General features: G+C 32.9%; 1 protein-coding gene and 1 long non-coding RNA gene across 2 annotated transcripts in view; one reads left to right on the top strand and one right to left on the bottom strand.

Annotated features, from left to right (window-relative positions):
• The window catches only part of LOC128235048 (calcitonin gene-related peptide type 1 receptor-like), a 35,923-nt gene extending 8,278 nt beyond the window's left edge, over positions 1-27,645 (top strand). Inside the window, exons 4-13 of the mRNA XM_052949755.1 lie at positions 408-504; positions 870-996; positions 4,897-5,050; positions 22,791-22,857; positions 25,036-25,099; positions 25,282-25,361; positions 25,805-25,940; positions 26,618-26,659; positions 27,038-27,187; positions 27,521-27,645. Of these exons, the coding sequence (XP_052805715.1) occupies positions 408-504; positions 870-996; positions 4,897-5,050; positions 22,791-22,857; positions 25,036-25,099; positions 25,282-25,361; positions 25,805-25,940; positions 26,618-26,659; positions 27,038-27,187; positions 27,521-27,562 (959 nt within the window). The 3' untranslated portion in view covers positions 27,563-27,645. The remainder of the gene's footprint in view (positions 1-407; positions 505-869; positions 997-4,896; positions 5,051-22,790; positions 22,858-25,035; positions 25,100-25,281; positions 25,362-25,804; positions 25,941-26,617; positions 26,660-27,037; positions 27,188-27,520) is intronic.
• On the bottom strand, positions 11,825-13,626 carry LOC128204920 (uncharacterized). The gene is made up of 3 exons (XR_008256155.1): positions 13,361-13,626; positions 12,182-12,258; positions 11,825-11,848 (listed from the first exon to the last, which is right to left on the bottom strand). It is a non-coding gene; the product is annotated as an uncharacterized LOC128204920 (long non-coding RNA).
• Positions 27,646-27,884: the final 239 nt, after the last annotated feature.

The raw sequence follows: 27,884 nt of genomic DNA, 5'->3' as shown, positions 1-27,884 counted from the left end.
CTAAAGAGCATATTTCACTTTTTTCTTCAAGTTCTTCCTAGCTCCGATTTAGCTTTCTTTCTTTTTTAATCGAGTCCTGATCGCTTTTGTGAGAAGTGAGTGAACTCACCACTGCGCTAACCGGATAACTTTTTATAGTTAAATTGCCGAATATATGTCATTCGTTTGTATTTACAGTATTTCAAAAAAATACTGAAGAGCCTTTTAAAGGTTGTCTACCTAACATTATTTTAGGTCCATTGTTTTTTAAGAATCTCTTCGAGAAAGTTTAATGCAAACTAACCAGAATAACGTGATTGGGGTAAAATCTCGTTAGTTAAAAGCAATTTCCATGAGCGTTCAGATCAACATCCTAAACATGTGTAACACTAACTGTTGTTCAATGTTTCCATTAATATTACAGCAAGCAGAGGATGATACAAAGCACATCTACATATTCATTGGCGGTTTTTCACTCTCACTTCTCATGCTGGTGGTGTCATTGATTATTTTCTTTAGATTCCGGTAAGTCAGCAAATATTCAACCACAGATCTACATGTGAATGATGTTAAATATGTCAACCTTTGGTTTGAAGTCGCTTAATATTGGTGCTATCGTATATTTAATTGCACTTTACCAGTCGCATTTCATGAAACTTACTTACTTGAACATTAATATGATTGTATATTGTTATAATTAGTAGAACCAAATGTTTCAATATTACATAAATAATGTCTGTCATAGGATTTCCCCCAGAAATGGCTGGACATGTAGTTATATTGAAACGTATGCGCTTATAAAGTCCTCACATTGATAAACAGTATGTTTTTGATTGTTGTCCCAAATAAATGCATAATGCATATATGTTAATATCATTTTAACATTGTAGGCAACTTCGATGTGACCGAATAACTATCCACAAGAACCTATTCCTTTCGTATGTGTTCACTGGGATATCCTGGATTTTATACTACGTGTTAGCGGCTTTGGATGGCGAAGTTCTCCTGTATAATCCGGTATGAAGTGCTCTTTGTTGGTTTACCATTACAATAGCGGTATGAAATGTTCTTTTTATTTTTTTAAAAGCAACGCACCCATGTTATTTGTTATGATACCAATATTTACGTTTCAAATCAGTGGTAGTGGGTTTAGTGTCTGTGAAATAGTTAGATGACACGAAGTAAAATCGAAATAATTGAAGATGGGCGGATTAAGAACTGCGAACGAGCCCTTCTTTATCATTAAGATATCACTTCATGTTATCTTAATAACCTAACATGCAACCTTATTGTCAACGCAAAATCTGTTGAAGGAAATGTTTATCGGATGAGTGGGGTAGGCTTACCGATAAATACCCGCGAAAAGTCTTCATGGTTTAGCAGTGTACTCAATATATGTCAACTTGCAATTTCACTGAAAGTAGAGGTTTAATCCTAAAGTAGTCTATCGGGGAAGTCTACTTACACGCTAGAATATGACGACGTTTTTGTTTGTCTTCTTTACGGTGAAATGGAGTTTTATCAGTGTAATAACAACAGTAAATAAAACTTAGTATTTTCTCTGCAAAAGGCAGAAGTGAAATAATTTTTAAATCCTTTTTATAAAATCAATTGCAGAAACTAAATTTTGAGCAAAATTAGTAGCTTCACTTTAATGCACCAAAGTTTGTAATTAATAAAATTAAAACAATTGATATTTGTTTAAATAAAGAATGTTATGAAATTGAACAGAACGGGTTAGGAAAATGTTAGGAAATGTTAATCTTGTTTTTCAAAGGTTTTCTTGGAATTGCTCTCACATTTGCCCTCACACGCAACTAATACGAACAGAATTAACTGACTAATAATCTAAAACACAAAACTTTAAAATAATTTGAAACAGTGACAATAACGAAGCGTCTTCCTCACTCTTTAAGTGTAAACAATATTGTCTACAAGCAAATTAGACTGAGCTCTGACAATGAGAGAGATGGAATACTATAATGCAAACACGAACAATAAATACAAAAATAATGTTTTTATCGAATGTTAATCCACATTTGTGTTTACCTGTTTACCTTAAAATGTTTCTTTCCGTAAATAGTGACCTGTATACAGTTTTTATATTAATCCATGCACTGTTCAATAAGGTTCATTTTTTTTATTTTTGGAAAATATTTGCGAATCCAATTAGTAAATATTTATAAATGCTTGAATTGAAATACTTCAGTAAACCCAAGTTACAATGAAACTTAACAAAATATATAGTTCAGTGTTTTCCAATGTCTCCAAGAAACATATGAGACCATAAGTTCACTGTATCAACAAGGGATGGACTTAATTTAGGTATAAATAACTGAATTCATAATCACAGCTAAAAGTTGTTTTAATTGTCTCAACATGATAATATCACTTATGTAATAATACAATGGACGCTTCATTGACAAGCTCAGTATCGATCAAATCTACGAATACCTTGTCTTAAGTCATTAGGCTAGGCTTAATATAGGTTACACGTGATTAACCGCACGTGCATGGAAATATAGAATGAAATAAACGCCTCGGATTTAAACTAGTGATCGAAAACATATCTGTTCTGTTGTAGGTGTTGCTCTTAACGGAAATGTCCTTATAATGTAGCAGGAGAATGCATCGTTTGGTTCGTATTATTTTGACCGTTTCAGGTTATTGGCTTGCCCTTTTTCAATCACTTTATAATATAACTGTAAAACATTATACTAATATATACACAGACGAATGATCAATAATAAACAGAGGAACATATGTCAAGTAAAGGCTGTAGCTACACAAAATACAATATATCCCGAAAATAAATAAAGCAATGAATAACATAAAATCCGGAGGCAACGATAGCAAGTGCGCAAGTACGTATTGTTATGGCCTTAACAGGCTAGACACATTAAATACAAATCGTCAATGGTGTGAAATGATCGATCCTCAGGTCAGTACACAGAAGACAAATGTACAACATGTGGCGCTTTTATTCATCAATGCCAATGTTACAAATTTTACATATATTTTATGTTTTCTCTAACAGTAGTGTCTTAAAGGTTTCATGTATAATGAATATGCACGCAATCTACATCTGAACCAATCGGTTTGGTTTGATATCTGAGTACAATAGTAGTCTTAAATCGCTGATTAATTTTCATTATGAAATTATACGATCACACAGTTTTATATTTTTATGTGCTAAGGCAGACTGTGTGAGATTTTTATATTTTCAAACAATAACTTCATCATATCTTTGAAAAGTGTTTTCATTTAGTACTCTGAATTATATTCCTTCGTCTGCAAATAGAGTTGGGATCCCTAATCATAGAAGTGATTTTTTTTACCTATTAGTTTATCATTATTTGTTTAATTCTTAAGTTTCTTCAAGTTAATGTATACTTTGATAAGATTTACCATTTACGTTTTTACTTTATTCGGAAAATTTAAGATGGGAGTGATGTAGTGCACACAAACTAGTTTAAACCCCAGTAAATTTACATTTTACTGACCGTTCCAAGGTGGTACCTAACAATCCTTGATAAAAGTCCGTAGTTGTATATATTCTATACGCAGTGTGTTGTTTGTGGAGTTTTGTGTAGTTGTTCCACGTTTTTGGTTTGTTATTGTTTTTGTGTTCTATCTCATTGGGAAAATGAAAACGGTGATTATTTAGAGAATGATACTTTTTTATAAACTGGTAAATTGGTTTTCTTTTAATTGAAAAGTGTAATGAGTTATAAGATTTTGAATGCTTTTGGGTACCACCTACGTCTTTTTCTTTAACTATTATAAAAACTATTTACGTTTCTTTACAACTAAAATGAGCTCAATCTTAAACTCACTGTCTGACATGAACAAGGCTTTACGACATTACAGAATAAACCGTTACCGTATGTTGGAAACATTTACAGAGGAAACGCCAATTGCAGAACAGCCAGAAATGTCAATGGCTATGACAACTTTGCGGTTTAAATGCGAGTGGCATGGCAACTATTTGGAGATAAATAAGTGGTTGTCAATAACAAAACCCTGTGTTAACTATTTTCTGACAAAAGCAGTGGCATTCAATCCCTTTGATTAAACAAACGTGAACATTTCTTTTTTTTTAGATGTATTTGCTTTCGGTCGTGGTTTGTGTGCCAATACGAATTGTGTATCTGTCTTGTCCCTGTAATTTCCATTGAATTGCACATCTACACACAGGTGGAAATCAACATAAAACAATCGTCTTTATTTAGCAAAAGCGTACTTTTATCATATGACCCTTATTGCTTCGGATTTAAAGTAAAACTATAATGATGTAATTGGATACAGATTTAATATTCATGCAAGGAACATTCAATTCTTATTACAAAACGTTTTATTTTATCACATATGAAATTTCAATATGCAAAACTATCCTTGTTAAAATAGGACTCTGCGGAGCAGTGTTTATTGTTTTGTTTTCAATTGCAATGTAATTATTACTATTGACTTTCGATACAAGATCCCAGTAAAAATGCCATGACTGTACAAATTATCAAAAAACGGAAACATTATGTAATAAAATACCGTAGCAGTCATGATTACAATTTCGACAATGGATCGTTCAACAACATGTTATGTCTTAAAATAAAATAGTTTCCCTAATTAAGGAAATTACAGGCAATTTCGGGTCGTTCGATAACAATACAAAGGCTAATGGGTTCCTTGATATGCTTTTATTTTATCATGTATCGGTGCTCTTATCTCATTGTAAGGGCTTGAATTCAATTGACTTTGTTTCTTTTAGATAAATGGCCGTATATGAACAAAACAAATCTGTTCACTGGTAAATTAAATAAGATACAGCATACATTTCGTCGCTTCTGTTTTTCGTTAATCGGTTTTCGTTTGTTCGTTCATAATTGCATTCCATTTTTTAAAGAAATGTGTGTTTTTCAGCTCTGGTGCCAGGCCCTGCACATTATGTGCCAGTATTTCACTGTGTGCAACTTCCTCTGGATGTTCTGTGAGGGTTTATACCTCAACACGATCATGGTGTACGCGTTCAGCTCGGGGAAGATTCTCATAATCTCCTGTTACATCATTGGCTGGGGTTGGTACTTGTATATCATTTTGATATTCTTATATAATATACAACTTATGATAAAAAGAGCATTCTATAAATGAAATGGGATTTTGATTAAAATAGTATGAACAATCGCAAAATTCAATTGATTTTTACTCATTTGCGCACGCATTACAGCATTAAACTCAATATGAAAAAAAACAACACCTTGATTAGTCTCAACTTACTTATTCCTCATTTTAATGTTCATCTTTTGTCAAATGGACATGTTTATAATTGTACCAAAATATCAGAAGCTTAGAGATATGATATGCTCTTCACTGTTGGTACGTAAGCAGACTATATTGCTACTAGTAAATGATCAAGATAACCTTCGCTGAACAGATGATTGTTGGGGACGATGATAAAAGTTGTAACTTTTTTATGAAGTCACATAAATAGTGTCGTTTATGATTAATAATCTTTAAAAGTGGTCTCTTGTCATGCTAACACAAATTGAAGAACTTGTGGCAAGTAAATGTATGAATACACATTTTTTGTCATTTTAGAATCACATTTTGACTTATCGTTATAAATTGGTAAAAACTGTAGCGGCATTGAGGAAAAGGGCAACATTGTCTGTCAGAAATGTATGGACAAAACTTTAATACATTAGAACGTAAGGAATTACATCTCTGTCAGTTTAAATTTTTTGTTATAATGTACGCTGATAAATACGAGTTTAATGTCTATGAAAGTTAAAAGGCGCACACTATAGGATGATAAAAACACATATGATTTCTGTACATATAAAACATGTTAGAACAGTGAATTATTTGAATCTAGAAAAAAATATTAAATCTAGAATGCTTAGACCAAGTTGAGATTGATATCTTATATCAACAGAGTGCATAGACTCTATACACTATATGGATATGCACGATACACCGTGACAGTACATACACTGGTGTTATATTCTATACCAGTATATACTGTGCATGGTATATATTCTATTCATTCTCAGAGGTGTTGAAGCAGTGCTTCAACACCCCTGTTCTCTATACAATGTATACAGCCAGAGATTTTGAAGATTTACTTTAACTCCTCTGTTATAGTCTATATACATTGTGGAAGCGTGCACTATACTCTATTCATTGTCAAGAGGTGTTGAAGCAGTGCTTCAACACCCCTGTTCTCTATACAATGTATACAGCCAGAGATTTTGAAGATTTACTTCAACTCCTCTGTTATAGTCTATATACATTGTGGAAGCGTGCACTATACTCTATTCATTGTCAAGAGGTGTTGAAGCAGTGCTTCAACACCCCTGTTCTCTATACAATGTATACAGCCAGAGATTTTGAAGATTTACTTCAACTCCTCTGTTATAGTCTATATACATTGTGGAAGCGTGCGCTATACTCTATTCATTGTCAAGAGGTGTTGAAGCAGTGCTTCAACACCCCTGTTCTCTATGCAATGTATCAACCAGAGATTTTGAAACTTTACATCAATTCCTCTGTTATAGTCTATATACATTGTGGTAGCGTGCACTATTCTTTATCTGTAAATTTGAACCTGTGTTATAGTCTATATACATTGTGGTGGCGTGCACTATTCTTTATCTGTAAATTTGAACCTGTGTTATAGTCTATATACATTGTGGTAGCGTGCACTATACTTTACTCATTCTCAGAGGTGTTGAAGCAGTGCTTCAACACCTCTGTTCTCTATTCAATGTATACAAACGGAGATTTTTGAACAAAAAATGGAGAAAACTGCACAAAAATAATTTTGATGAATCTATGTCATATCAGGCAACATATTTAATATACTTAAATCATAGAATTATATGGCGCAAAAAATGATTTTTTTGGGGTAAAATGTTGGAAAAATTAATTGAAATGACAATTTATGAATTTTGCCAATAACTCTGCCTTATTTTGCAATAGAAACACCAGAACTACTGCAGCTAATATATATCATTTAACATTATTATATATTATATAGAAACACAGTTTTTTTTAAATATGATTTTCGGGGTAAGATATATGAAAAATTAAATGGAAATGAGAATTTCTGGAATTTGCCAATAACTTTTTCAAATATTGCAATAGAATGACCAGAATTACTGTATTTCATAAATATTACAGTTTAATATATCAAAAGTAAAGAAACTATGTAATTTTGTGAAATGTGAATTTTGGGGAAAATGTTTGAAAAATTAAATAAAAATGAGAATTTCTGAAATTGCAAATTATTAGCACAAATTTTGCAATACAATGACCAGAAATTTTACTGTATTCAATAGATACTATAAAACAGTATAACAAACCTAAAGTGTAGAAACCATGTATTGTGTGAAGTAGTGGGGTAAAATGAAATTAAATAAAAATCGACACACAGCAGTTATCAAACAACACAAATAAACAAAAATCATTTATGTGCATTTTTCTGAAATTGTCTCCTTAATTTTTGAAGCTCTGCATCAATCCTCTGTCAAATCAATTAACCTTGTTCTCTGTATTCATTTATGATGATCCCCTTTTAGTTAATAAATCTTTTGAAATCATTGAAAATTTACCTTTTTCTCTGTCACCTGTATGTCGATGAATTTTATAATGCAGATATTTGCCAGACTCGCAAAATTCATAACAAACCAAAAGCCCAAGGCATTTTTTCAAGAATATAATGCGACAGTCACTTGGGTGTGGAGCCTTGCCCAGCAACGTCTACATTTTTAAATTGTCATAGCCTAAAATCATAGCCTAAAATTGTCATTTCCCGACATGCCAACATTTAGACATATCCAACATGATAACCCAAACTAAGGTCTCCCTAGGCTAAATACTTTTCCAGCTAGACACTAGAATTGGACCTACAATATCGAAGATGTCCATAAAACCCAATTCACATAACAGGACAGGAGACCAAGACTATGCATTTACCATAACTGTATCTATTTTGAACATGAACAGAACATTAGTAAATTTAATCCTAAGAATCTGATGTCAATAATCCCGTACATGTATGTATATCTATGTCCATCAATATGATAAGAAATGGAAGTTTCTTCTAAAACATACACAGAAACAGCTATTGTTCATATAAACCATAACATAAGGTGTCTTATAATTATGTCAACAAGAGCTGTCTTTGGACAGCACGCTCAATTAAATGAGGCTTTGTCTTAAAAATGAATACAATAATGATGTAATATGTGCCTGTCGAAAGCAATAAAAAGAGTCAAATTAAAAAGTTAACTAGAAATGCTGCAATGCAACAAGAACTTCAGCCTTTATTGTGAGATTCAGTTTTAAATGTATTAAAACTGAAGTTATTCAGTACCAAGCATTTTTCTATTTTTAGTTACAGTGACCATGACCCTAGGGACCCAAATCAAATATAACAAGAGTGACACTCACAAAATACGCCCATCAATAATTTCTTGGATTCTAAATTCATCCTTAATCGTACCCAAGAGACAATCAGTGTGTACTTGGCAAAGCATTTATACCGGCAAACATTCTTGGTAAAGATTTTATAGCTACAAACATTTTCAGCAAGTTTGGTGAAGGTCAGATGAGAATTGTTCAAGTTAGAGAGTAGACAAAGCTTAAATGGCAAGGGCAGTAATCCTGAAGTGCTTCGGGGCATTTGGCTGATTATCATACTTGACCGATTTATTTTACCAACAAATATTTTCAGCAAGTTTGGTGAAGATCAGATGATAACTGTTCAAATTAGACAGTGGACAAAGCAAAAATGGCAAATTTTGACCAATTCAAGGGCCATAATCCTGAAGAGCCTGGCTGGTTATAGAACTTTGCCAAGAATATATACCAACAAACATTTATAGTAGCAAGTTTGGTGAAATTCGGATAAAAACTGTTCAAGTTTGAGAGTAGACAAAGCTAAAATGGCCAATTTTGATAAATTCAGGGGGCCATAACTCTGGAGTGCCTAAAGCGATTAGGCTGGTTATCGAACTTGACCTAGATATTTCACCTCAAACACTTTCATGAAGTTTGGTGGAAATTGGATGAGAAATGTTCAAGTTAGAGAGCGGACAAAGCTAAAATGGACAATTTTGACAAATTCAGGGGGCCATAACTCTGGAGTGCCTAAAGCGATTTGGCTGGTTATTAAACTTGACCGAGATATTTCACAAACAAACACTTTCATGACGTTTGGTGGAAATTGGATGAGAAATGATCAAGTAAGAGAGCGGACAAAGCTAAAATGGCCAATTTTGACAAATTCAGGGGGCCATAACTCTGGAGTGCCTAAAGCGATTTGGCTGGTTATCGAACTTGACCTAGATATTTCACCAACAAACACTTTCATGACGTTTGGTGGAAATTGGATGAGAAATGTTCAAGTTAGAGAGCGGACAACATTGTGGAGCCGCCCGCCCGCAGCCCGCCCGCCATGGGTGTTCCCATAATACGGCCATCGTAAGATGGGCGTATAAAAATGAATGGAAATTTTGCCTTTAGACAGTTATTAAATGGTAAATAATATTTGACAGTTATCTATGTACATCTACATTTTAACTTTAAAAAGGTTTCCTTGACATTAAACAATCATTTGTTTTTATAAACAAAAAATTAACAAAACAATGTGGCGAACAGATCAAGAATCTAGGTTTAAGAAGTGACATTTCTAGAGGCTTACCATGTGCTCCAATATGTATGGACCTTAATAACCAAGGTTTTATTGAATTTATACTGTCATATAGGGTAATGTGCAATATAGTTAACAGAACACTCAAAAGTACAATGAAACATTTAGGTTAGAAGTTAAAATATAATTAAACAATTAGCCATAATTGACCAAGTCAGTATGGAAATTAACAACAGAACAATGTAACTAAAAAAATATATATATTAAAAATAATAATATATAATTTGCATTCATTTAATTCAAGTTTAAAACAAACTTTTAATAATGAGCTAGCTCAATTGTTACTAAGCAATGTGCTTTATTGCTCACCTCAGAACCAGACACATTATTTGTTTCAATAATATGTTCACAAGCTTTTATTCACTAAAATATGTGCCTAATTATTAACTTTTTACATGTTATGCCTTATTTGTTGAAAAGTCTTGCTGGCTAAGTTGTGATTTATGATGAGGAAACAATACCTCTATGAATAGGCCTATTATTTACATTAAATGCAAACTAGAGTTATCTTACTTGTTTAAATAAGTAGGTTGGATGGTTGAGTACCATTGTATCAAGTCTCAATGCAATACCTCAAGTAGTTGCTGAGATATTAACCTATGTGTGCTTGCATACAAAACCTTAACCAGAATTTCTAAGTCAAATATTAAAGGCCTATTATTGGCATTAAATGCAAAGTAGAGTTATCAAACTTGGTTAATTAAGTAGGTTGGATGGTTGAGTACCATTGTATAAAGTCTCAATGCAATACCTCAAGTAGTTGCTGAGATATTAACCTATGTGTGCTTGCACGCAAACCCTTAACCAAGGGGTGACTCACCCTTGGGTGAGTAGTATAGCTCTCCATATTCTTCGAAAAGTTGAGCTAAAAATGAGTCCCCATACTAAAGTGTTAACACTGTATGAAACTGTTAATAAAAATGAAGGACAGACTATGATCAATCACAATAGTTCAACATGAGCACTTTGTACTGTGTTGAGGTAAATGTTAATCATCCAACTTATTTAAGGGTAATCTATTTTCAAATCTATAATGTATTTGTCTGTTAAAAGTTAAAATTGGTATATCATTCCAATTTTAGTGAATCTTTATGTGATGGATGTCTTGTCCATTAAGTTGCCTTCAATGAAGATTTTGAAGTCAGACTGTCTCTTGTTGGATGTGGGGAGTTTTCTGAAAGAAAAAGGAACATTAAGCAATACATAGACACAGTTCCATTGTTGGCTTCAAATATTGAACTATTAAGGAGCTTTTCATTCATTTGTGCCATTGGCTTCAATGTTAAAATTTGATAGTTACCCCATATAAGTATCATTTGAAAGGGCTTTGCATACTTATTACTTATATGTAAAATCAATGACAAGAACATATTTTCACCTTGAAAAGTTATTGCTGGCATCCCAAAATCACATTATTGTTCATCAGATACATTAAGTTATTATCTATCTTGCAAAAGCTCTATGGTTGATTTTGAAATATGATAGTTCTTATACATATTATACCTTAATATTAAAAATTAGCCACACTTTTTGTGATATAGATTTTATATATATGCACATAAAAATATGTATTAACAAAAAATATACAAATAAATCAGAAATGATAAAAACACACAAATCTTAGTTTATTTTACATTGATAGATAGTTCATATAAACTTTGCTAAACACAGAAAGAAAATAATTGTTTCTATTACAGGATTTGAACCTGGACAATTAATTTTAATGTGAATGAGCATATTTGAGCATGATCACAACTGTGCATTACAACAAAGGATAACATTGAAAACTAACAAAGGGCAACTACTACAAAAAATTCTTGAGTTATGGTTTCTGTGCACTGCACTTCTGCTAAATGAGATCTATCTGTACATATTTGAAGTTTGAGATCAACACCTCAAAGACTTTTCAAGTTCTGCTGCAGACAAAAACTCAGTATGAAATATAACAAAGGGTTATTACAAAAAGAACTGTAAACAGAGTTATGGTCCCTTAACACTGCACTTCTTCTCAATAGGGATCTATCTGTATATGAAGTTTGAAGTTAATACCTGGGGGATTTATGCTCAAGATTACATTCCGTGCACACGTACACAATTTAATGATTCATATGCACAGCTATTTTACTTTTAGAATCTCTCCATTTTTCTTCTCCATGGGAACTGCAATGCATAACACATAAGAAAGGAAATCAAACAATTGCATTTTTTACAACAATTTGTAGAGAAAAATAAAACATGACTTCAGACACATGCAGAATTATTTGCATTTATTTTAAGCAAGTTACAAGAGTAACTGTACCCTATGCCATCTGAGTAAAATCTGCATGCAACAAACATGTGCATGCAAAATTGCATGGACTTTCATTTATTTGCTTAACAGTTTCAATTAAACCTAACAACCTGACCAAATACTTGAAATATCTTATACTTGAATACATTATGTTATACTAGTAAATGACATTGAGTACATGTAAATATGTGTTAAAAATCTACCTTTCAAATCCAATGCTTTCTTTGCATCAAAACGTTTGTCTGTTTGCCCTTAAATTGGTCCCTCAAAAGTATCTGGTCTGAAATAAATATAAAATTCACCTACTTTTAAGCTAAAATTAGCTATAATACTTACTTGGCTGATCTTAGGAAAAATGAGTCTTAAAGCTGCACTCTCACAGATTGACTGTTTTAACATTATTATTATCTCAGAGAATCAATGCCTTTAATTGCTGACAATAAAACAGATGTCATGTATTGAGAAATCTGCTTAATATTTCATTTTTCTGAAAGTGTTCAAATTTAAGTCACAGAACAAAAATTATGAACGTACATATGAAAAACAGCTATCTGATATTTTTTCAGCAGTTTTAAATCATAGTTCGCGGACATAATTTATGCACTAACATTGCATGATTCATTCCATGATGAAAAAAAAGTTGTCAGAATGGTAAATCTGTGAAAATGCAGCTTTAATAACAATCCCCAACAGTTCCTCCCAAAGACTTGTTTAAAAGGGGCTGTAATCTGTTTAATGAAATAGCGGAAAAAAAGAAAATTGACGAAAACTGACATAAACTTGGTATCTATGTGTACAATGCATTAAAACTTACTAACTGAAGTACCACATAATTTACAATAAAAAAAATTCGCCAATATATTACAAGTTAGGTATAAAGATTAAATATTCCAACTGTTTAGGATAAGCCTTCATAGCACAGTGGATACAACACTGGACTGCAATTTTGGCGACACCGGTTCCAACCCATTCTCTGACTTGATATTTTTTTTTACATTTTGCATTTTGGTAAAATTGTTTTACCATTAAGATATCAAAGATCAAAATATTTTTTGAATAATTGTCTTGAGATTCTTTACAGAATATTTTTTTTTTTTTTTTTTTTTTTTTTTGTGGGGGGGGGGGGGGTCCCACCCCCTTTCTGGATTCGCTAGTGTGGGTTACTCCCGTAAAATGAACTGAATTTAATTTGGTGCAAAGCTCTAATAAAAATTTGTGTATTCAATTAAATTCATAAAACTAATTAATGTAAACAAACCATTTGCAACTATCCATGAATAACTTTTAAATGATAGTGATTATTTTCATTTGCATGATAACTAAGAAAATATAAAATAACACTTGAGTGTCATGTATGGTATCCCGATATAGTCAATACTTACAACTTACATGTGCAGGAATCAGGAAGGAGTTCCATTCTACCAACTTAATACCATTCTTATTTGTCGTCTTCTTAACCGGATGCTTGAATTTTTGTAAACAAACCCAATGAACCCTGCATCGTTCCACTAGACTTTCTCGCTTAATATTTACGCTCGGTTGTGCCTGTATCGAAGAAAATGAAGACCAGTCCAAAACATTGCGTCATTTAGTATTTAGCACGCGCTAGAGTGATTCAAAACATCGAATTTGACCGACACTGAACAGAGGTAAATGGTTATTTTCTTTGAAAATATAACACTTTCTAGTTCAAAAGGTAATTGAATTTATGTAGATACGTAAACAATTGACAGTTTAACGAGTATATTTTATTGATATAACGAAGTACTCCTTAAAGCTGCACTCTCACATACATGTATTTTGACAACTTTGTTATTTTTTATTTTTGTCTTGGAGTTTGAATGAGCCAGTTTCTGTGTAAATATATGCAAATAAGTGATATAAGCCTGCTGACAAAAGATCAGATCGCAGATTTACATATTCCGTTAAAAAAATTGTTTTATGGCTAAAAGTGCTACTAACAGTTGGAAGAAAAGTGCATAAAACATCATTTTCTTAAAGCTGCACTCTCACAGATTGAACATTTTGGCCACTTTTTTATGTTTTGTCTTGGAATGTACTAATTTTGGCGCAAATCCATGGAAAGCAGTTATATAAGACTGCTGACAAATATAGATCGCAGATTTTTATATATACCAGTTCAAAAATTGATATTTTGTTCATTTTTCTAAAACGTTTATTAATGGTTTTAGCCATAAAACATTAATTTTCAAATGGAAATATGAAAATCTATGATCTGGGTTTTCGTAAGCAATCCTATATCATTGGTTTGCAGATATTTATACAAAAATTTGCTCTTTCCAAGACAAAAAATAAAAAAGTTGTAAAAATGGTATATCTGTGAGAGTGAAGCTTTAACTTAAATATATATCATATGCAATCCAATGTTTTTTTAAGCAGTCTTGTGTCACTGTTTTTCTTGCACTTATGCATTAATTGGCTTGTATAAAGACAAAAAATAAAACAGTTGTCAAAACATTTAATCTGTTAAAGTGCAATGCTTATTTAAATATACTTGATGCTTGCCTCAATCATTGCCGCTGACAGATCATCAGATGACAGCACCAACATCCAACAATGCAGCGATATTTTTAAAGTCTCTTTCACATCATTCTGTATCCTAATATTTTAATTTATTTAAGATAGTTGCTTATCAAGATGTTGAATGCATATTTAACAGCCTTTTAGGCTTTAGAGTGTATTCAATGTCATTTTCAGACAGAAATATCTTGATCGAAGCTAGGAACAAGCTCACAACTGGCATTAGTGAGTCATGCCTGTCAAAACTAATTTTGGGGTACATGCATGTGTCTTTTAAAGTAGAACAGTAGACATCAACTTTACAATGTACATGAATACATTGCATTCATACTTTAGTTATTTATGTATTCATGTACATTGTAAAGTTATTGTAGATGTAGATCGTGTCGATGAGAACCAGCCGTTCAGTTAGCTCAGTTGGTTACAGCGCCATGATAGTGTTCCAGCAGTTGTTGTTGGTTCAAGCTCCACACTGGGGCACTTCTCCTCCCAGGTTTACTTAAATGGTGGCAGTGGTACATGGCAGGAGTGCCTCCGTCAGCTTTAAACTACAGTCGAAACTCGATGGCTCGATATTCTAGGGACCAGCCAAAATACTTCGAGCCTCGAGAATATCGAGCCAAGCGGGATTGCTTACAGAATGTTATTTTTTTATTATTCGTTACAAAAAGTCTTGTTTACCTCGTTTGTTATTGGCTATGCTATCTTCGCAAGAGAAGAGTATTAATTGGACATAGTTACACGTCGTAAAGTTCGTAACATCACTTATTCGATACTTAGAAAATATTATTTGATTGTTTTTATTAATTATAAAAATTATGCGAAAACAACAAACAAGTAATTTTAAACAGTGGGTAACAAAAACATAGCTTATTAGTTATATCAGGATGCATTGAAATTTATACATGTATAACAATTAGGGAAAGAACTTAGATAAAGTGATTGCATGTTTATTCAAACTGTTAAGTCATTCAAATTTGATAATAATTATAATAAATTGAATTAATTTTTATCGATTAGCGCCGTGTGCTAAATGAAGCCAACAAAACAAATCAAGGTGTGAGGTTCTTACCTGAACCCGCGAAAATGACATCGACCCAAGCAAACAAAATTGTGAAATTCTTACTTGGAACCGCGAAAATGACTTCGAGCGTGGAGAAATATCGACCCTGAGACAATATATCGAGCCATCCGATCAAATTTTATATGAACAAAGAGTTAAACAAAATCAGTTCTTTTAATCTGGTTCAAGCCAACGAGGATATCGAGCCATGAGATATCGAGCCAACGAGTTTCGACTGTAATATATATATAAAGGGTTAATGGAGAGGAGGGGAGTGTATTGTGTGTCACTGTCAGTGTGTAAGAACCAGCCGCTCCGATGTGGAAATACTTGTACCATAAGTCATGTTTTTTAAGTTTATTGTTTAAAGTTCCATTTTCTAGTTGTTTTGACCTTAAATTTGCACTCTCACAGATTGAACGTTTTGACAATTTTTTTTGTCTTGGAATGAGGCAATTTTTGCGAAAATCCATGGAAACCAGTTATTTAAGACAGCTGACAAAAAAATAGATAGCAGATTTTTATATTTAAGTTTAAAAAGTAATGTTTTATGCATTTTTCTTAGTAACGGTTTAAGCCATAAAACATTAATTTTCGAACGGAAATATGGAAATCTACGATCTGATTTTTTGGCAGCAATCTTATATCATTGGTTTGCAGATATTTATGCAAAAATTTGTTCTTTCCAAGACAAAATAAAAAAGTTGTAAAAATGGTATATCTGTGAGAGCGCAGCTTTAAATTTTATGATTTAATGACAACTGCCTTGAAATAGATACCTGATTTAAGCATTATGCCAATGAGAAATCCCTGTTTTTTTGTTAATTATGTTCATTCACAGTATATGCAATTCACCAAGCAACACAAGACTTAATGTCCACTTGACACATTTCTAGTATATTTGGCTTGTACATAAACATCACTTTTTCATAAGAGAATAAATCTCATGTAGGACATTTAGATTGCTCTAGAAATAATTGCCAAGATGTTTTGCATTTGAATCATGTTTAAAGCATACCCAACATTATTTGCATTTATTGTGTTCATGATTGTGTTGTATTCTTCCTTTTTAAGATGCATCAGATGAAGTCTTTGACTATCTAGAAAGGGATTTTGTAAGCTAGTACTGGACATGAAGACAGTCACTTGGAAATGATGATTGTGCAACAGCGGTTAAACATATGCAATACATCATATGGTAATTTCTTTTCACCTCAATGAATATTTAAGTGACCTACCCACAAATAAAGTGATTCTCTAATAGTTCCAATTTCCACTTTGATTTTGTAATCTGGTATTCTTCATTACTACTACCCGTAACTGGTATCTAAAAATAACATTATAATATTCATCAATAATATCATAAGACCATGTGAATATTCAGTAATTTATATATGTAATCAATTTGTTTTTGTGTATGTGGTGTTTATATGTTGGAGTTTGTAGTTCATTGTCAGTGATTTTTTTATTGTGAAAAACTCCATTTTCCCCAAAATTAAAAAAAATTACATTACATTCCGGATTAAAATAGCAATGAATTTCTTGAAATATAAACAAAATCTTGACAAGTCTTACTCTTTCACAGCATAAGGTATGCATAAAAAAGTTAAAAAATGTATATTTGCCATTATATAAGCAATTTTAGCCTGATTTTGTATTTTTCCCAAAGTTGACTTTTTACCGAATTTGCGAGGTACATTGTACAGGCAGTAAAAATAATTCATAAAAAATCACTGATTGTTGTTAAGTGTTTTTTATGAATGTTGTTCAAGTTTCGTCCTTGGGGTCAAAGTTGTCCCAACCAGAGTTCCCCTGTTACTGATAGACTTCTAGAACAAAAATTGATACACATTCAAATCAGGCAATGACTTCTGCAGTAATGTATGAATTCCTTAGAAACTGATGTCTAAACTAAAAGGTATTTAGTTTCAAAGATTATGAAACAAGTTGTTACAACAATATAATAATCACCTTTTGGCAGGATGTTAAGCAAGGTTTTGTCTTGTTGAGGAAATCGTAGACCTCGTAGTACCCTTAAGGAACCCACTTGTCTGACTTAGTGACTACAATCCAAACTCACAATGTCTTCCTTAACAACCACTTTATAAGCAACCAAGGACATCCTTATCAAATACTTCATTTACAGCAGCCAATGACTTCCATAAAAAATGATGACTTCCTAAACAACCCTTGGCTTCTTTATCAACCAATGATTGCCTTAGCAACTACCTTCATCCATAGCAACAAATGAATTCCCATTCAACCAATGACTTCCTTAGCATCCAATTCCTTCCAACGCATCCATTAACTACCTTTATAGGCACCAATGCCTTATTTAGCAACCACTTTTTTCCTGAGCAACAGCCAACATTCATAGCAACCAATTACTTCCTTAGTAATCATTTACTTCCATAGCAACATTCTGGTTCATTACCGTAACATCCATTGACCATGGGAACAACCAGCTTACCATACTTCTCATTTCTGTTAACAAAGAGCAGCCTTCTTTGAGGAGTCCTTATCAACCATCAAATAACACAGCAACCACTAACCTGCTAAGCAAATAGCAACACCTTTCATAACCAGTTGTTACCTGACTGACTTTTTCATGGTCATTTTAATCAGGTGATCAATTAAGGGCCATGCTGGCCCTTTTGTTTTGAATGTACATTTCCTTAGCTTATTCATTTAATTTAGCAAATGTATAAACATAGTGTACAATTCTGGATACTTTCAAGTTTTGTCATTATTATATATTATCAATGTTTTAATTTTCAAACAGGTGACCAGACAGGGAGGAAACTAGAGAAATGGTTTTCCACCAACAGCCCAAGTGCTTGGTTGATAAGAGGAGCCACAGCATTAAACATTACTGCACAAAGTGGTGTGCTTTGCTAACACTTATGATTGTGATTCGATAAAAAAGCAATGAATGAACGCTCAATATTCATAACTATAACTAAAACATTGATGTCAAAAGTTGTCAATTTTCAACATATATAGTATTTGAGATCCTGATCTATAGTTGTGTGCAATGGATTATCAAAGAAAAACAAAAGAGTGGGCAACAAAATGAATAGCATAATGCACCAGTCAATTGTAACCACATTCCGCCCCCAGGTCCGGGGACTTTTGACTTTTGGTCCAGCCTACCCCAGGTTAAATTCCCTGAACTGATCCTGAACTAAAATCCCTGCCAAATTCCCCCGCATCCAACATACCATAGGTAAGACAAAACCACCGCATTCACACCCAGTATACCCCCAGACGGGGGTGGTGGTGGTTACAATTGACATACCAAGGGTATGAACGTCAGAACTACCTGCCTATGGCCTTTCAAGATTTTATAACATTGTTAAACTAAAGAAATTATTATTAAGTTTATACTAGATCTTTGTTAAGAGTGACCCCTTTGATAATTCTGGAGAAAAACTATTAGGATTAGGTTCTGTATTTGTCCATAATTTGTCATATGACATGTAAGCAGGTGTTCATTCCTTCAAAGAATTGTGAATCTTATATAATTATGTATTTGACATTTTATGAATTTTATCACACTTGAACCTAGAGGCAGTTCAAATAAATACTGCTATAATTGAACCAATACTGAATAAGGGCAAGAATTCTAAACAAGACAGTATACATCTAGTATCATGTTTGTCTGATAATTTTGAAATCATAGTGATTAAATCTAAAAGGATGTTAAAGCTGCACTGTCACTGATTAAGAGTTTTCACATTTGCTTTGAAAAAAATAATTAAAATAGTCTGACTTTTGCATGAATGCCTTCAATCCAGTTATATAAGATAACTCTCAATGAAACAGAATTCAATTGTCTGAAAAACTGCCAAAATTTTCATTTCTTCTCAAGCATTACTAACCATTAAACATAGAGTTTTAAATGGTAATAGGAAAAACTGTGATTTTGTATGCAGTCTCATATAACTGTTATCAGACATGTGCACAAAAGTTTTTCATTCCAAGTTAAAAATAATAAAAATTCATATATCTGTGAGAGTGCAGCATTAACAATGAAAACAATTATTAAAAATGATATTTCCAACTGTGTATAATAATGCAACAACAATTTACCTTCTACTAGCACATTGAATTACAAGTTCTGCTTTTTCAAAGAAAACGGGCATATGGGAAGTACCATCACTTCCAGCGATATTTTTGTTGTAGCTTTTTTTTATAAGAGACATTTGCAAAAACTGTTCATAGATTGTGTTTTAAGGTGAATGTTTTATAGACAGTACTCCAATTCTCTTTAATATATAATATGTTTGTTTCATTGAAGGCTTTTGTGTGTTTTAGGGCTGTTTCAGACCATTCCTGATGTCGTATTTTCATATAAACCCGGCAATCATAATTGCATACCTCTTTGCAAAAGAACAATAAACATTCACGGAAATTAAACAGTAACGGAATTTTTCTCAACAAAAGAAGAGACTTTTGTATTTTGGCCCAGCTAATGTTATTATATTGTTGACTAACATAAGCTTACAAGCAAATTAACAGGCAGAATAGATAAAGAAAAGATGAGCATGTAGTCTTGTTTTGCATACAGAAGTAAGGGGCTTAGCTAGCCCTTTATATGTGGATTCATAATTGCTAGGTGGGTCTCGGGGCATGCCCCCTCAGAATATTTTGAAAAACATGGTGCATTCTGGGCGTTCTGAGGTGCTTTATTTTGTACTGGAAAATAAAAATGACATTTAAAGGATCATGTAGTCAAGTACGCATACTGCAACTTTGGCTGATTTTTTTATGTTTTTATCAGAATCATGTGGATTCATCCGCATACTAGTGTTATATGCAGCTTCACGCCTGGTATCTCAGACAGACATTTTTAGGCTTATGTAGATGTTTGCATGGCTTGACAAACCAAAGCGCCTGTCTCATTATATTGGTTTCAAAGTGCTTTTGCATGTTGTTTGCAATTGTGCATTTTGCGCGACTGGAAAATATCTGCAATATCAAAACTTAAAATTCATTGATGCCTAGGTGACCAAATTTCAAAAATTTTCATTTCATTTGTCAAACATTGTGCCCCAAAAGCACATTTCACATAAGTATGTAGTTTCTTTACTTAAGGTCTATTATACTGTAATATAAAATATATTTAAAAACAGTAATTCTGGTAATTTTATTGCAAAATTTGACAAAGTAATTGGCAAAATGCAGAAATTTTCATTTTTTTTCTAACAAATTTACCTAAAAATCATATTTTACAAAATACATAGTTTGTATATTTCAAGTATCTTATAATGTTATATAATATCTGTTTTAAAAAGTTATTTTGGTAATTTTATTGCAAAATTTGGCAGAGTTGATGCTAAGTCCAGAAATTCTCATTTTAATTTAACTTTTAAAACATTTTGCCCAAAAATTATATTTTGTACAATGTGATTGTATTATACTTATAGTATATTAAATGTGGTGTCTGATATAACACAAAACCAACAAAAAAAAATCTAAGCATTTTTCTCCCATTTTTCATTTTCAATGGACAAAGAATAAATAGAGGTGATGAGGTGTTGAAACTCTGCTTCAACACCTCTCTATTCAAATAGAGAATAGTGCACGTCACCACCATGTATATAGACTATAACAGGGGTTCATATCTACAGATAGAGAATAGTCCACGCTACCACAATGTATATAGACTATAACAGAGGAGTTGAAGTAAAGTTTCAAAATTTACATTGCATAGAGAACAGAGGTGTTGAAGCACTGCTTCAACACCTCTGAGAATGAATAGAGTATAGCGCACGCTACCACAATGTATATAGACTATAACAGAGGAGTTGAAGTAAATCTTCATAATCTCTGGCTGTATACATTGCATAGAGAACAGGGGTGTTGAAGCATTGCTTCAACACCTCTGAGAATGAATATAGTGCACGCTTCCACAATGTATATAGACTATAACAGAGGAGTTGAAGTAAATCTTCATAATCTCTGGCTGTATACATTGTATAGAGAACAGGGGTGTTGAAGCACCGCTTCAACACCTCTTGACAATGAATAGAGTATAGTGCACACTTCCACAATGTATATAGACTATAACAGAGGAGTTGAAGTAAATCTTCAAAATCTCTGGCTGTATACATTGTATAGAGAACAGGGGTGTTGAAGCACTGCTTCAACACCTCTTGACAATGAATAGAGTATAGTGCACGCTTCCACAATGTATATAGACTATAACAGAGGAGTTGAAGTAAATCTTCAAAATCTCTGGCTGTATACATTGCATAGAGAACAGGATTGTTGAAGCACTCAACACCTCTGAAAATGAATAGAATATAGTGCACAGTATATACTGGTATAGAATATAACGCCAATGTACGTACTGTCACGGAATATCGTGCATATCCATATAGTGTATAGGTCTATGCACTGCGTTGACATCTAAGATCTCAATCTCAACTTGGTCTAAGCATTCTAGATTTAATATTTTTTTCTAGATTCAAATAATTCACTGTTTTAGCCTTTAGCGTATCTTGTAAGTTAGATTGTCACGTTTCATTCGTGTTCTCAAACAGGTTTCAATTCCTAATAACATGTATTTCAATTCAAGATTTTCGACTGAAAAATTCGCCTTTAAATTAGTGCTAACTTGATTAGTATTTCTGAAGATTAGGGTATGTACCTGTTTAAATTCAATCTAAGGCATACAACTGTTTGTTTCCACTAACCGACCGAGCCTTATTCCTCCAAAGTTTGCACTCTATTGCCTTAGCGGGACTTTGTTTCGTTATATCCTGAAACATGTTTATACATAAATGAACATGTTCAAATTTGACCAGGATATATTTAACACTTTCTACCTTAGCGATATACCCTGATATAGGTCAGTTTCGTACAGAAATCCGGGTTGTCAAACAAATCGAAAAGAAGTTATGCCCACCTACTCCCCCTATTTGTTTTCGAGTTTTTAGTGGAAACAAAGAACTTTCTTTAAGGGCCTAACGAATGAATGCATTTCATTACAACATCTTATCTGATGTAGGCTTAGTATACTTAAATTTTCTTCTGTTGCCATACCTTATAAAATATGCGTGTATAAGTCTTTGCCTTGCTGTAACATGTTATTTTATGTCTATAATATGATTATTTATCATAAATACCATAAAGTAAAAGGTGATGCCTTAGTTATTTCCAACACCGTAAAGAAGGAAGGCGAAATCGACTTTCTATTTCAGGTATTCCGGTCGTATTAACACTGGTGTACACGTTGGTTCGTGGATCGGACGACTATCTTACCATGGAGTAAGTGTTTTATCAATTTATACACGAAAAACGATCTCCAATCACAAACAAAATAAGTAGTATCAGATTTGATTTTTGGAGCGACAAATACGCTTTTTACATGACGAGAACTGAAACTCGACCAATATCTTAAGTAAGCCCTCACGTGTTGTAATTGATAAATGACCGCTTATACAATTCCTTAGATCGTATCACTCTTAGGATCAGCAATATACAGAAACCTTGCGTTTAAAATTTTAAGAAACCATTAGACACGTTTGATTATGGCTTAAATACAGATATATATAACCCTAATATGGTTTATTTAATGCAGCAGCATTGTATATATATTAGTAAATAAGTTTTCGATTATTTATGTAAAGGCAGAGTACTTACATATTATGTAACAAACAGTTATATGTATTATAACGTTGAATGTTTAGGATTTCGTTGTTATATCTCAATTGGTAAAATCTGTGATTTTTTATAAGCGTTGTAAAACTAAATTAACATTTTCCTCTTTTACAAATCCCTGCAATAAGTAATCTTATCTTTTCTTTGTCAGATTTGTTCTTTGTCCATAAATTGGCAATTTTGTGTGAAGAAGGCAGATTTTGATTAATACTCAACGGAGACAACATGATCGACTATGGGTCATTACTCAAGTACCAAACAATGCAGGATAAATAGAATCCGTTTTCCCCTGTAATGACAATGTTATCGTGCCTCAGCCTGGAATAATTATGGCATACGCCCTTCTCATCAAATAATCATTAGGGAAAATATCCTAACGGATACATGTTTGTGGGAATTCGCATATAAAGTCTGATCAATGCCCATTTTTTTGTCGACATTGCCAAGGCATTGAGGTGAAATTAAAGGAAATAGAAGTTAGAAAACTAAAGGGCACATCACCAAGGTTGATGCTAAAAAATGGTCTTTTTTCATCGCTCTTAGTGTTCATAATGTGAACATATCGCTCGTATTTGCATGTTTTCTAAACTGTACATAAACCTAAACAGAGGTTTCTAACAGATATACAGATACATAATAAATTACTTCCTGTCTGCTTGTGAAAGATTTCGCCAAGGATTAATTTTACAAATATCCATGTGTTTAGAGAAAAACAATACAATAACAATTCCATTGACAACTCTGGGGACAAAAACATCTTACTTCTCAAGGTTTATGATGCGCAGATCGACGCTTATGACGTACAGAAAATCTTAACAAGATACGCATATGGAAGCACAGTCTTGTTTTAAACATAAATCATCTAATTGTTAAAATTGTCTAAAGTTGTTAACTTAAAATGTATTGAAACAAAATTTAAAACACATTTAAGACGTGAGAAGCAAAAACATCATGCCTTTTGGTAAATTAACACAAAACAGTCTAACAAAAGTAGGAACTTCATAACACCATAATGTGGTCTATGACTTTATGATCAATATGTTTTCAAAGGGTATTCGTATAATCATACATTAAATTTCCATGCTTTACATGTTGATAATATTTAATTAATTATTTTTAAACTGAAATATATTGATTGTCAAATGATTGGAGCAGCGAAATAATGTTTATTTTTAAATTCACACCATTGAGGGTCACTTGACATTAAAAGGACCGGCCAGTCAGCCCACAAATGTGTTTCATTTCTTTTATATTCCATTTGATACTTTAGAAGCAATCTGTTCCCAACAGTCTTCTTGCCATGTGTGCTTGCGAATCTTTCCTCGTTGTTAAAATTGCACAGCAGCACTCTTTAGTTTTATAACGTGAACAGTCCATAAAATATTTATTTTTATATGCATAAAATATTTATGTACAGGTCCGGTCCTGCCGAAACTATTTAATCGACCACTGATTTCATAAAACTGGATTTTTCTTAATGATGTTAAGAAAACTAGTATTTATTAAAGTCATTTCCTAACCTAAGTCATTTGTCAACATTTGAGTTTATTTAATTATTAATTGATAATTTCTGAGTTACTTTATTTCATTCCATTTTATTCAAAATACACACTTTTAAGTTAATCATTATTCTATACATTTGTGTGCACGCTATTTTGACCTCAATTATAAAATGACTTAAGATGTTTTAGGAATGAATGCCGTCCCTGAACCATCTATCTTTGATATTTATATTCATTTGTCTTTCATTCATTTGACATATGTCTGTCGTGTTTTAATTTGTAGTTGCTGGATTAACGAGAGTGCGCTACAGTGGATCATGTATGGACCGATCGTGCTTTCAATCGGGGTAAGGTTGTTTCACGCTACCAAACTTAATAATATATTATTATGGATGTTGATATCTTATGTATGTAAATAACAATATATGTACCTTGTGTCGTCTTCATAATATACATGATAAGTAAATAACGTCTTACATATCGAAACTATATTGTTATTGCTCTACTATTTTACTATTTTCTTACTCAGGTAAACGTACTGTTTTTGGTGAATATTGTCCGGCTGTTGATCACAAAGTTACGACAAATGCCGGAAGCAGATCAGACCAGGTACGCTACTTGATTCTTCTTTTAAACAGCAATTGAAAATACTTTTTCTCAGCCTTGAGGAGTATTCAATAACAAACTTAGATCTTTAAGCCTAAGAGTAGAATATGATTGCACTGTAGTCGACTGCCCAATGGACTGAATAGAATCAATATGGCATATCTAAGGACAATTATAAGAATTGTATTGAAAACTGCCCATCATTTCTATGACATATAGAAAACGTTTTAGATCGGCCAAACCGATATATAGCACGCGTCTGTTTAATCATTTGCCGCATATAGATGGAATCTATTAAAGTAAACTGTATTATATTTAACAAAAAAAATATTTAAATAAACCGTTTGATATGTATATTTCTATTTTCCGTTTCTTTCCATTCCAAATGTACTCATATTTTGTATATTTGAGTTAATCATATTTATAGTATCATAATTAATTTGAAGGAAAGCAACGAGGGCTACACTAATCCTGGTTCCCCTGTTGGGCTTACAATATCTTCTTTTTCCTATTCGACCAGAGCCGGGCTCCAAACTGCAGGACGTTTACCACACATCCGTCGCGCTGCTAATATCTCTTCAGGTAAATTCCATTTTATATCTGAAGTATAAGCAGGATAAGGAAAACATTTTCTTTAAGCACTTGTCGCATTAACATATTTTATTTTAAGTCGTCTTAATATGGATGTTTGATTTGAAGTAAGCTAGCTTTACCAACATTTATGCAACAATCTTTGACTTGTTCCTGTTTAAGGGGATGTCACACACTTCTGTTGTTCCTACCGGAAAAAAAAAACTTTTGAGAAAGGCGAGAAAATCTGCGGAGCTGCGTAGCATTACCGATGTAGTATCTCATATCATTATTCTGAAGATTGGTTGTACATCTTCAAATTGTTTGAAAATGTTAAGAATGCATAACCACAACAGAGCACAACACGTGCTCTACCGACATTAACGAAGTCCTACTGCTGTTCTGTTGTTGTTCTAATACATGTTCAAATATTCAAACCGTCGCCTGGCGTCACCAATGTTGTAAGACTGGCGATGTTCTGACGACTAACTACCATTCTTAACGATATAATACCGTTGCGCTGCCGTACTAGTTTCGGTCCCCGAAAAACGTCAAACACGTGCTCCGGTAAAGCTCCGGTGAGTCAGGTCAGCAAGGTTTGAAAGGCTCGTCAAGGCCCTTGTCATATGCATTCGTTGATATTCATCTTAAAGGTTAGATGTAAGTTATTAATTTTCTTTGTTTTTCAGGGTGCTTTTGTTTCAACGATGTACTGTTTCTGTAATGGAGAGGTACGTGCTGATACGTCTATGCAATATGTTGCTACCAAAACAACATACTTTGTGTTAGTGTTATCCTAAAATAGATGAGCATACATATATATTCACGTATGTGTTTTGTATATATGATCTACTAAATGCTAAGGACATTATACCGTGTTCATTACATTCTAAACGAAAATAGTCCTGTGTCACTTCATTAGCATTAACAAGCATCAATTGTCTTATTTTCATGTTCATTGCTTGGTCATCATATACGAGTTTCTACTCCTTTTACGAAATTCCGAAGGTAATTGACTTCAGCGATTTGCATATTGAAATACTAGGGATATGCTGATCATTTTTATGCCCAAACTTTATCCCTGCAGCTCCTTTGATTTTTACTAAAAGGTTATCCAGGTGTTACGACGGAAGTGGAACCAACACAAACTGATGAGCCGAAGCAGCCTGAGGGCGTCTGGAGGACCTGGTGCCACATACACAACCATGGATCCCGTCACTCAGACGCAGGCTTCATACTTCAGTACCGCGGAAAATAAGGTTGGTAATTTGAGAAACATATTTATTAAATAATTTCAATGAAAAGATATTCAGTAATTTGTTCCACTAACACAATAATGACTGAAGTTTTATGTTTGTGTAGCCGAAGCGACACACAAGTCAACATGTTACTATTATTCTTAACTATCTCTACTCTTTATTTTCAAAGATAACCTAATTTCTGTTGAAAAATAAAGTATATTACTTGAAAAACAAAGGCTTAATTTAAGTCAAATACAAATTTGAGGTTTGTGAACACAATGAGGTCTGTGAATAAAGCACGTTTTAATATATGTGATGTCCTTCAAAATATTCCATTGCATCTCCCTTCAGGACCCTCCGATGGAAATGGGGAAAATGGAATCATTGGATTAAGACCGAATGACAATTAAACAAAATACAGAAACACGGCGACGACACAAATTTAAATAACACCGGAGAAGAAACATCATCATAACTTCTCATTATACTTGTCTACAAAACATCAGTTTAATTCCCATACCATTTCCAAAGAAATATTCAATTTGGAAACAAGTTCATGGATGTTGATGGGAAATTGATGCATAAGATTTTTTATATTTATCCCGAAAGTCTTACTCGATCAGGATTTGTTTGGAGGGCGACACGGATAACACGATAGAGTGCATGCTTAAGATTGTGTGTGATACTGCCGGTGAATAGTTGACCTAGAGACAAA

The sequence above is a fragment of the Mya arenaria genome, chromosome 1, assembly GCF_026914265.1.
Source record: "Mya arenaria isolate MELC-2E11 chromosome 1, ASM2691426v1".
NCBI lineage: Eukaryota > Metazoa > Mollusca > Bivalvia > Myida > Myidae > Mya > Mya arenaria.
Note: the sequence above shows the minus strand (reverse complement) of the source record. Positions and strands in the feature narration are given on the sequence as shown.